At 42.5% G+C, this 11,822-nt stretch overlaps 1 protein-coding gene across 6 annotated transcripts in view; it reads right to left on the bottom strand.

Moving 5' to 3' along the window:
• Window positions 1-604: 604 nt before the first annotated feature.
• The window catches only part of CELF3 (CUGBP Elav-like family member 3), a 52,532-nt gene continuing 41,314 nt past the window's right edge, over window positions 605-11,822 (bottom strand). For 2 of the 6 annotated variants that reach the window (XM_040332460.1, XM_040332465.1), the window contains exons 8-13: window positions 9,842-10,123; window positions 9,688-9,753; window positions 8,430-8,528; window positions 8,188-8,331; window positions 7,935-8,071; window positions 605-1,292 (exon numbers count right to left, since the gene is read on the bottom strand). In XM_040332460.1, the coding sequence (XP_040188394.1) occupies window positions 7,944-8,071; window positions 8,188-8,331; window positions 8,430-8,528; window positions 9,688-9,753; window positions 9,842-10,123 (719 nt within the window). In that variant the 3' untranslated portion in view covers window positions 605-1,292; window positions 7,935-7,943. The remainder of the gene's footprint in view (window positions 1,293-7,934; window positions 8,072-8,187; window positions 8,332-8,429; window positions 8,529-9,687; window positions 9,754-9,841; window positions 10,124-11,822) is intronic. The other 4 variants (XM_040332461.1, XM_040332462.1, XM_040332463.1 and 1 more) reach the window with 4 other exon arrangements.

Here is an 11,822-nt window from a genome sequence, read left to right as displayed (position 1 = left end):
AGAACGCTCTAACGAAAGGGAAGTCTCCCCGTTGTGGGAAGGGCAGGGACACTCTACAGCAGGAAAATCGTTTCTCTTGTGGGAGGGGCAGAGACACAAACTACTTCAGGGATCTGACCTTTGTGGGAGGGGCATAGATACCCTACTGGATGGAAATCTCAACATTGTGGGAGGGGCAGGGACACCCTACTGCAGAAAATCTTCCCATACTGGGGGGGAATCTTACCATTGGAGCCTCTCGAGAGATATAAGAAGCCAGTAAGCAATTCATGCCACCGTTGTCCATCCAAAACTGAACTTAATCATCTTCAGGTGAGTATAGACCTTTAAAACGAAGTTGGGGTCACCACCCACCAAGCCAAATTTTTGCTGTTGGTTGCTGGTGATGTTCTTCACGCAAGGGGGGGGGGGGGGAATCGGACACCAGCCAGAACGTGAGATGTGAACGATAAGGAGATATTGCACTGAATCCCGCAACCTCCGTCCAATTACTATTTACACAGCAGCCCTGACGTACGAGACGGGCAAAGAAAGGGGGGGGGAACCGCCTCCGCGCTCTCCTTGACAGCCAGTTTATCAGAGCCTCTTTTTTTTTTCCCCCCTCTTCTTGTAAAATAATCGCACTACCTGCATAAACGCGTTCTTAGAAATCTGTGGATGTCCGTGAAGTATGGGAATTTTTCCTTTTGTTTTTTTTTTTGTTTGTTTTTTTTTTTTTTTACAAGAATCGCTGAGGAAAAAAAATAAAGAAAAAAAAAAAGGAACCTTATTCCTAAAAATGGATCCTGTGCCGTTCAACTACTCATATTATCAGTCCGCAGCAGAGACTTCCGCCGCTTTATTTTTAAATTTTTTTTTTTCCTTCATTCGGTAATTCTTTTCAGTTTTTTTTTTTTTTACATTTTTTCCAATTTTTGCTCAACGTTTAAAAAAAATAAATCCAGCGCCCAGCTTGCGGAGCTTGGAAGCGGAAACGTACCCTGCCCGCTTCGGTAACGCGCGTGTATGTGCAGATCCAGGAATGTTCCATGTTGCCGCCTCTCCAAAGGGGGAAGTGGGGGAAAGGGAGAGAACGGTGGGTTTGAGTTCAGAGGTCCTTGCTGGTTAAAGCTTGGGCGATCTGACTGGATTTAACAGTTTTTTAAGATTTTTTTTTTTTTTTTAATTCCCCTGAAAAACGTCTGTCTTGGTCCAGCAGCAGTAGAAGGAATTTTTTTTTTGGAGTCCTTTGCGAGGTGTGGAAAGAAAAAAGGGAGGGGGGAGGGGCAGGACCCCCAGATCAGGTACACCTGCTGAAAGAAGAAAATAAAAAAATAAATTATTAAGGGGAAATCATTAACTAAACGCTCACAGCATAAATCACCATTTGGACATGCCTTCTACCATCTCCTCATTCTGGGTTTGAATCCTGTGGAGATTCTGGCTTAATTTGAGGTCTCCACCAAAAAATTTGATCAAATTTTATTGCTTGAGGTGCACCTCCACTAAGATCTAAAGGCAACGTATTGTCTAAGATTTTTGTAGTAAGAAAATATCTAAAAGTTGAGCATTGGCATTGGAATTCACATTTTTTGGACCCTTCAAAAATACAGTTTGGAAGGAAGATAATCAAAGCGATATGTAGAATTTCCTTAGCAGAGTAGAGGAATTCCTCAACAATTGGCAGTCCTCTAAAAATGTGTCAAACAATGAACAATAGACCCCAAAGCAACCAAAAAGTTGAGTACTGTAATCGCCAATGATACGTTACAAAGGTCTAGCCCTCCTCTTCAGGATAGGAGGATCTCTCGAAAATTGTACTCAATTTTCTGTTTTCGCTTGGAGTGCAATTGTGTTCATCCTTGGCCAAAGTCAGAAGAAACTATGATATCTCCAAACCATACCATGCCATCACTTCAGAAACATGGTATGGAAGGACAATCATTCCAGGGGTACATAGAAACTCCTTATCAGAGTTGAGAAATTCCTCAAAAATGTCAATCCTCTAAAATTTGGAAAACAATGAACAATAGGCCAATTGTGGTCATCCTTGGCCGATGTCAGGAGGAACTGTGATATCTCCAAATCATACCGTGCCATCACTTCAGAAACACAGTATGGAAGGAAAATTATTCCAGTGGTACATAGAAACTCCATAGCAGAGTTGAGGAATTCCTCAAAAACTGTCAGTCCTTAAAAATTTGGCAAACAATGAACTATAGGCCCCAAAGCAAACCAAAAAGTTGAGCACTGTAGTCGCCAGTGATAAATTACAAATATCTAGCCATCCTCTTCAGGACAAGAGGATCTCTCTCGAAAAAATTCAAAAAGATGTACTCAATTTTTTGCTTTCGCTTGGAGTCCAATTTTGGTCATCCTTGGCTTAAGTCAGAGGAAACTATGATATCTCCATACTATACCATTGCTTCAGAAATACAGTTTGGAAGGGAAATCATTTGAGTGGCACGTAGAAACGCCATAGCAGAGTAGAGGAATCCCTCAAAAATTGTCAGTTCTCTAAAAATTTGGCAAACAATGGACAATAGGCCCCAAAGCAAACCAAAAATGTGAGTACTGTAGTTGCCAGTGATATGTTACAAACGTCTTGCCTTCCTCTTCAGGAAAAGAGGATAAATTGTACTCAATTTTCTGCTTTCGCTTGGAGTCCAATTGTGGTCATCCTTGGCCGAAGTCATAAGAAATTATGATATCTCCAAACCATACCGTGCCATCACTTTAGAAACACAGTTTGGAAGGAAAATCTTTCCAGTGGTACATAGAAACTCCTTAGCAGAGTTGAAGAATTCCTCAAAAATTGTCAGTCCTCTAAAATTTGGTAAACAAAAGGCCCCAAAGCAAATCAAAAAGTTGAGTAAAGTAGCCACTAGCTATATGTTACAATTTTCTAGCCCTCCTCTTCAGGACAAGAGGATCTCTCGAAAAAGTTCAAAAAGATATACTCAATTTTCTGCTTTCACTTAAAGTCCAATTGTGGTCATCCTTGGCCAATGTCAGAAGAAACGATAATATCTCCAAGATATACTGTGCCATCACTTCAGAAAAACTGTTTGGAAGGAAAATCATTCCAGTAGTACGCAGAAACTCCTTAGCAGAGTAGAGGAATTCCTCAAGAATTGTCACTTCTCTAAAAATTGGCCCCAAAACAAACCAAAAATTTGAGTACTGTAGTCTTCATCCTCTTCAGGACAAGAGGATCTGTCGAAAAATGTACTCAATTTTCTGCTTTTGCTTGGAGTCCAATTGTGATCATCCTTGGCCGATGTCAGAAGAATCCATGATATCTCCAAAACATATCGTGCCATTGCTTTAGAAATACGATTTGGATGGAAAATCATTCCAGTGGGATGCGGTAACTCCTTATCAGAGTAGAGTAATGGTTTAAAAATTGTCGGTCTCTCAAAATTGGCAAACAATGAACAATAGGCCCCAAAGCAAACCAAAAAGTTGAGTACTGTAGTCACCAGTGATACATTACAAAGGTCTAGTCCTCCTTTTGAGAACAAGAGGATCTCTCGAAAATTGTACTAAATTTTCTGCTTTCGCTTGGAGTCCAATTGTGGTCATCCTTGGCCGATGTTAGAAGAAACCATGATATCTCCAAACCATACTGTCCCATCACCATGACTGGTTCTGCTCCTTTGCTCTGTTCTTCTATGGACTATCACCACTGCAATATCCTGCTCTATCAATGTTTTGGTTGCACCATTCTGTTTTTAGACAGACCAAATTAGATAGGAGATGTTCATCAAAGATGGGTCTCCATGATTTTCATGGTCATCTCACCCAGGATTCAAAAAAGACCAGATGGACGAGGAGATAAAGTCACAGAACAGACACACATCCATTCACAGAAGATACTCCTGGATCAGCCACACTGGACAGAAGGGGCTTGACTGCCATTCCTTGTGTCTAGAAGTGGCATCCTGGTGGTCCAAAAGGCTTAACATATTCCTGTAATAAACCAAGAACCTCCATCCAAAGCAAAAATTCTTATAGACTTCCCCCCCCTCAGCCATCAAACCTAATCCCTGGGATTCAATAAAATTTCAAAGCTTTTAAAGGAAACTTGAGAAATCTGCACCTAACGGCTTATAGAATCATTGAATTTTGTAAACATTGGCTGTAAAAATTGACAGCGCCAAGGGCAAACCGCCATCTTGGAAGGACATCAACACCCTTGAAGAGATTTGTTGGCCTGGCACGATATTTATCAAGTTTAACAAAGACCTTGTTAAATTTGGAAACCACAGTAGGTTAGGACAAAGCGACAAACCATCTTCTGCTGTGTTCTGGCAACTCAAGACTATAAAAATATTCTAGGAGGGTCTTTTTTTATTGAATCCAAAGGGTTTCAAAATGCATTTCTTAAATACAACACTTCACAGACCATCCCACATTCCCATATCACCCCATGAAAGACACAGAACAGCAACAATACGAACAAGGCCACAAATGGGGCCAAAGCCAATCACCAAGACAGAATTTTGGTTGCATCCAAATCCCAGACCACAGCCAAGAGTTCAGGCACTCCGAGAGGAGGAGCAGAAGGGACAATAGCGAATCAAGGGGTGGAAAGGACAACAGAAATAGACTTCTCAATGGCACATGCAAAGGAATACTGGATGGGAATGGTGAACTGGACACAAAAATGGAGACTACACATGGACACAAGGTAATGATGGGCCCATACCAAGGCTATTTACCTTACGAAATCTAAAATTTGAAAATCCCCTTGTATGTTTTATGTATTATGGTCAACTGTGTGTACTCATCACTTGTTTATTGGCTTACTCTACCACAAAGATTTCTAATAAATCGATGAATATGTTTTTGTTTTTTTTTGTTTTTTACATAAAGAGCTAGTAAACCTCCAACACATGCTCACTTCTAAACCCAATGGGGATTATCCAAAAACAGCATCATAACTTTTATCGTCCATCCCTTTAAATATCATTCTGAACTAATAATCCAAACTGACCTATCGATAAAATTAGAAGGTGGGCCCCCAAATGTTCTGCTAGGAAAATAAGTTGATTATAGACTAGGACAAGACATACAATTAAGGCACATGCAAAAAAAAAGAGAGAGTATAGCCCTCTACAAGAATTGTGCTCCCTACTGTAAGGGTGAGAAAAGGCAGAGACAAAATAGAGAATTCCGGGAAACAGCAAAAGCACAGTCCACAGCTAGCATTGTCAGTTGCATCAGCACAGCGAGGGTTCCAAACAGTTACAGATCATAAGGAAATGGGGAGGGGGTGGGGGGGGGGGGGTTGGGTTCAGTAGGCTGATTAATATGAGAAAAGTTCCAACATTTTTTTTTAAATATTTGTCAAAAGTTTAGGTGCCTCTTTTTAGCAAATGCATCCACAGAAAATGGTTAAGACAACATATTTTGGTTGACATCAGAAGGTCTTTGTTCTGCAAGGAACGCATTCATTTTGTGTAGCTCACCGTGTAAAATGGATAGCCAAAAAGTTGTTTCAACAGAATTGTTGTTACTACTTTGCCATTCGCTCTAAAAAATTTTTTTAGTTGGGTGTTTTGACCGCTGTAGGGGCCATATTGGCCAACGATGCCCATCTCAAGGTTTCGAGAGGGACCGAGAACTCTCAAAAATGAAAAAGAGAGTTTTTCTAAAGGAAATTTTTTGAACAATGGTTAGATCCATTATACCTAATTTTACAAGTTCACTACTATGATGTTTTAGGTTTATAGATAGTGAATGGCCACGTTCACTAGAAAAAAAAAAAAGCGTCTTGGAAACATACTGAGGATGCATTTTTAAAAAGGAAGTCACCGGCCGGATCTTACGGTGCCCTGTACAGCCTAGTAAAACAAGTCAGTATTGCACGGCACATGAACTCCAAGAACTTCACAGCACTCCATGCATCCTAAAACACCACCGAGACCTCCCTTGGAGCCACTCCTCAGGGGCGGGGGGCTTTTTGGAAGAGTAGGGGAGGAGGGTGAGGTAGTTAGGGTCTTAAAATACAACACGGTCATTCCAGTGGATGCAACTTACAAGGGGGACGTGGCTACGAGTCCCAGGGCAGCCAATGGACGCTAGGTATACGTCAGAGCGACAGAGTCATCTCATGATTTGATTGGACCCTGGCACAAAGGTGGGCGGGTTTCAAGCGGCAGAAAAAGAGAAGCTGTTTTGTTTTGGTCATGTGGTTAATATAAATATTATTTTCTTTTTTTTTTATTTCCTTCTGTTTTTTTTTTTGCAGTTTATTTTCATTTGTATTCATTGTTATCTGGACACACATAAATTAACTTAATTGATCACTAGCAAAAATTCCTCTGTATTAAAAAAAAAATTCTATCTGACCTAAAATTTTAAATTTAAAGTTTTAAACATATTACATTATTTTTTCGTAGGTCGATGTACGAGATTTGTAATGTAATATATTACCAGGAAGAAAAAAAATTTAAATCACTGCAGCAACCCAAGAAATTGGTGGGTTTCTTAGCTTTGAAAGAAAAAATCCATTGCGCCAGGGGCAGCCATCCCTCCTACCCACCCCTTTAAAATAACGTTCCTGCAGACCTCAAACTCCAAACTTTTGCATTTCTAGCCAAGGATGAGACCTTAATGTTCTCACGGTGTATGATCTCAGCCAGCGCTGCTCCGGCCAAGCCCCCTTGATGCGTTTTCACCCCACCCACTGGGGCTTGGTCACAGAGGACGTCTGTGACCAAGCCCCGGTGGTTGGGGACGAAACGCGTCAAGGGGGCATGGCCGGAGCAGCGACAGGGAGATCCTGAAGCCTCTAGCTTCAGCGGCGCTACAAGCTTTTCGTTTTGTATTTCTGGATCACCGTTCTAGGATCCCACATCACATTTTCCAGTCTACTATTCTTTAATGTGGTACCTATGCAGAGATCGAGGTTCAAAACCTTAATGAGATCATTAGATCCCACTGAGATTCTAGAACCATGTTCTTCTGGGACCCCCCTGTTTCCTGAGCTTTAGGAAGTTCACTTTAAATGCCGCTGGCATAAGAACCTTGTTGTGATCAGGAGATTACCCATATCACATTTTCCAGTCTACTATTCTTTAATGTGGTACCTATGCAGGGATCGAGGTTCAAAACCTTAATGAGATTATTAGATCCCACTGAGATTCTAGAACCATGTTCTTCTGGGACCCCCCTGTTTCCTGAGCTTTAGGAAGTTCACTATTAATGCTGTTGGCTTATGAACCTTGTTGTGATCAGGAGATTACCCATATCACATTTTCCAGTCTACTATTCTTTAATGTGGTACCTATGCAGAGATCGAGGTTAAAAACCTTAATGAGATCATTAGATCCCACTGAGATTATACAACCATGTTCTTCTGGGACCCCCCTGTTTCCTGAGCTTTAGGAAGTTCACTATAAATGCTGTTGGCTTATGAACCTTGTTGTGATCAGATTATACTTGGAAGGCTCCTCGCCCAGTGATGACCTCATTCGATCACCATATCAAAGGTCCACTGGGATCAGATCTTCCTTTTTTTCCTCTCTCTCTCTCTCTAGGCTGTGTATAACTTGGAAACAGCAATTAAAAACGATAATGAACGGAAAATCAAACCATGGAAAGACAAACTACTCCAAAGAGGAAAGGAGACAGAAGTAGGCACGAGGACCAGACTCACAATACAGCACCAAATAACACTCAACAGGCCCTTACCACAAGCCTACGACCAGGCGCTTTATGGTGGAGCTACATACAAGGCCCAAAAGTTACTTCTTAATTTCTTTCTCCTCCTAGTTTTATCCTGATCAGCGGTAAATGTTGACCCTGGACAAACTGGCTTTTTAGTTTCTTAAAAGTCTAACAGTTCCACACGTTAATTTTAACCTAGAGCTCCTTCTGGGTTTGACCTACAGTCTTTTGGGGAGGTTCTCAAGAGCTTTTGTTGGCTCTCTCCTTACAGTACCCACCTGAACTCCTCAATATGGCCGGTTGGCATCTTTTGGTCTCTTTAGTTGTACTTTGAGTCTCTTCATGCCAATCTGGAAACCGTTCATGGCCTGAATGGCAGCTTGGGCACTGCCGGGATTGTCAAAACTTACAAAGCCTGTTGGTGGGATGACAGTGAGATGAAGAGAATAACATCAGAAGAGGTTTCCAACTGATTTGGCAACTAATCAATAAGCCGGCCGGCGTTTCCCCAACAAGTGAAGGCGCACTTACCGAAGCACTTGCTCTGATTGGTGGCTCTGTCTACAAACACTTTGGCGGAGATGACGTTACCGAATGGGAGGAACATCTGAAGGATCTCCGAATCCGTGAACTCTTGGGGCAGGTGGTAGATAAAGATGTTGCAGCCCTCCGGACCTGAGGTAAAGGAAGGCAGCCGGGTATCAAAATTTGGGTCTATCATCATTAGATGTTCCCGAAGAGGGATTTGCCGGAAAGGCAAACAGCATACTCACCCTCTCTTTGTTGCTGTTGCTGTGGGGGTTGCTGGGGTAATAATGGCGGAGGCTGCGTAAACGCTGGGCTCACCAGGCCATATGCTGCAGGATAGGCAGCTGCAAAAGAAGTGCAAAAATGAGAAAATATACTGGATTCCAAAATTTGGAAAGTTTCCTGGCCTGTTCTTTGGTTATCATGGCACATGAGCAGCTGTTATAATTAGGCTTATGGTACAGTGCTAGGCATATATGGTTAGGTGCCAGGCTTTTTTTTATCTCAGAGAATAGGTGCAAGTACTTCCCCCTTTCCAAGTTACCCCTTTGCTCTGCCGCCTACCCACCTCTGCGCACCATCCCTTGGTTCCACCACCTACCCACCTCTTAGTACTGCCCCTTTAAGAGAATACAAAACATTAGGTGCAAGTACTCCCCCCTTCCAAGTCAACCCTTTGCTCCGCCCCCTACCCACATCTGAGCACCATCCCTTAGTTCCACCACCTACCCAGTACTGCCCCTTTAAGAGAATAAAAACATCATAAACAATAGATCCACCACAGCATCAATAGACCCCTCCCATGAAACAATATATATCCTGCAGCCAACATCAGTAGACCCTCCTTCTTCAACAGTACAGTAGATCCCCCAGCAACAATAGACCTCCACCCTCAACATTAAACCACCTAGAAACAATAGATCTCCCAGCAGCCAACATCGGTAGACCCCGCCCCAAACAGTAGACCCCCGCCTCAACAACTGACCCCCCCTAGCAACATAAGACCCCTAGCAACAATAGATCTCCACCATAAACAATAGCCCCCAAGAAACAATAGATCTCTCAACAGCCAACATCAGTAGACCTGTCCCTTAACAGTAGACCCCCCCTCAACAACTGACCCCACCATCAACAATAGACCACCTAGAAACAATAGGTCTCCCAGCAGCCAACATCAGTAGACCCCTCCCCCAACAGTAGATTCCCCCTGAACAACTGATCCCCCCAGCAACATAAGACCCTTTTGCAACAGTAGATCCCCCAGCAGACCCTCAAGCACACCCCAACAGTCCTTGCCATTGTATACATTCAGTGCTGGAGGTGCCAGAAATGCATTCCCCCCACTTTCCTGCTGAAAAAAAGCCTTGGTTAGGTGCATTCCCTTGCCTTATTGGTTTGCACCCTTTTGGCTGCCGACTAAAAAGTCACAAGCACCCCCCCCTCCCCCAAAGAAAGATGTAGTTCATCTCCTGCAATATTCCCATTTACCCAACACCTGTTTACCTGTGTAGTGCTGCATGCCGGCGTAGGCTTGCTGTAGAGGGTCCAGTTGGGTCACTGGACTCTGGGCTGCAGAAATAAGACAATAGAGCATTCCATGAATACTTTTTTTGCCAAGGCATAGCAAGTAGACGAACGTGGGGAATATCATACATACCAGTATTACCTGGGTACGGGTGAAGGCCATTGGTGTAGATAGCCTCCGAGCTGGGCTGAACGCTGCTCTGCGTGGGCACTGCGCTATAGCCGTTAACTCCCAATGTGGCAGGGATGCCTGATACTGGTGTGGCTGCAAGAGTAGGGGGTGTACTGGTACCTGCGCAGACAGAACGAACACACGTTGAGCTGCCGTTACATCGGTAGATGTCCATTTGTGCCTCGTGTGATAGGGCAAGGTAACGTTCCTGATCACAAACCATCCCAGAGATATTGTCTAGGACTTCGAGAATATCAAATATAGTAGTTAGTCACATATAATTTGATTTTTTTATCTTCAATGTAAAAGATGTTTTTTTGACGCTCATCTGGGTAACTTTTTTCAATCTTAGGAACTGCTTGGATGAGTGGTAAAATGTCTTCAATATTCTAAAACAGGTCCAGCTAAAGGTGATCACTACCAGTTATACCATTAAGGTAAAAAACCTTCCACTAGCTGCTCTTCACTCCCCACAAACACTTACCAGTTATACCCCGACCTAGATAAACCAGAACCTTCATGGACATGACAAAAAAAAACTTCCTATGATCTGAACTCCCAGAATGCCCTACCTTCCTAAGAGAAACCTTCTACTTCATATGACCAAATGCTATGGACACATCTCCATCACATCTATGTCTGCTTGTTGGACATCCTACTCCAAAACCACGGCCATGGATTCGCCCCCTTTTTGCCTCTAATCTTCTGAGAATTATTTCCATGGGATTTTAGAGCGCCTGTGGGAATTAGTGCACATGTCTGAGGGCAGGTATTGATGTTGAATGAAAAGACCTGGCTGACACGTACAGCCCCACATTGGGCGCCAAAAAATAAAGTCTTGGCTTTTTTGGTGGGGTTGAGGTCAGGTGCTCAACTTCCTCCACACAAAGCTTTGAAAGCCTCCCGGGTTAGACCCTAAGGCCGCCACTTAGGGCCCCAATATACGTCATGTGAAATGAACACTTAGGCACTGTAGGATTACCTAAACATCATTGTCCAACTGTGGGAGATGTTCTCACACAAATACATGGCAATTTTTTGGGCTCAAAGGGGCAGCCAACGGTTCTAATCCGGGAGGAGTTGGAAGTCCTTGCTTGGTGGAAAATTTTAACGGTACCACGTGTTGATATGACAATATGATTACATTAGCAAAGGTAATATGAGGAAGATCTTTCTGTACTACTTAAGGGACTAAGAGGCCAATAGTCTCGAAATAAACCCACCTTTAGGCCTACATTATGCAATGCAAATGCGTGTTCTTTCTTCATGGCCTATACTATTGATAGTGCTAACTCAATCCCTTGCGCACATGGCCCTCTATCTGTGTTGACTGAGAGTTTGGGATGAATTGACAGTATCGTCAAAACTTCACAAAGGAGAGCTCTCTTTTTTTATTGGGATACGGTGGGTGGGATTTTATTGGTGGTCCTTATACCCTGGTATTTTTTGTTTTTGTATTATAAATGGTCTTCAGATGGGGAAATCGCCAATGTAGTGTTGCTTGTTAGATATTTGATATCAATGTTATAGCATTATATGGAACCCATCAGTTGAAGTCTAGTAATGTTGTACTCCTCTTTTAACGTGAAGTCACTATAGACTCCAGATGGGTGAGGTGTTTGTAGGCCTAAAGGTAGGTTTGTGCAAAGTTCAAATTTAGATACTAGTTTTCCTACTTCCTAACAATTTTTTTTTAGAGAATTACTCTCCTTTTGTCCAAAATTTTCTTTCCCAGTTGAAATTTTCTGATTTCTGGATCTCTTGAATTGCCCACCCATTGGGAGTTCAGAACGAAATCTCAGAATTTGGAACTCACCAGGAAAGAAGGTTTAAAATATTTGTGTTTCAGGAAATGTCTACATTGTATAAATTTTACCATATTTTTGAAATTTTCCATGGCCAACCCTATCAAAAATACCCAAAAGTTCTTTTTGCACTACCA

This window comes from Rana temporaria, chromosome 13, assembly GCF_905171775.1.
Source record: "Rana temporaria chromosome 13, aRanTem1.1, whole genome shotgun sequence".
In the NCBI taxonomy this organism is placed as follows: domain Eukaryota; kingdom Metazoa; phylum Chordata; class Amphibia; order Anura; family Ranidae; genus Rana; species Rana temporaria.
This window is presented reverse-complemented; position numbering and strand designations above follow the sequence as displayed.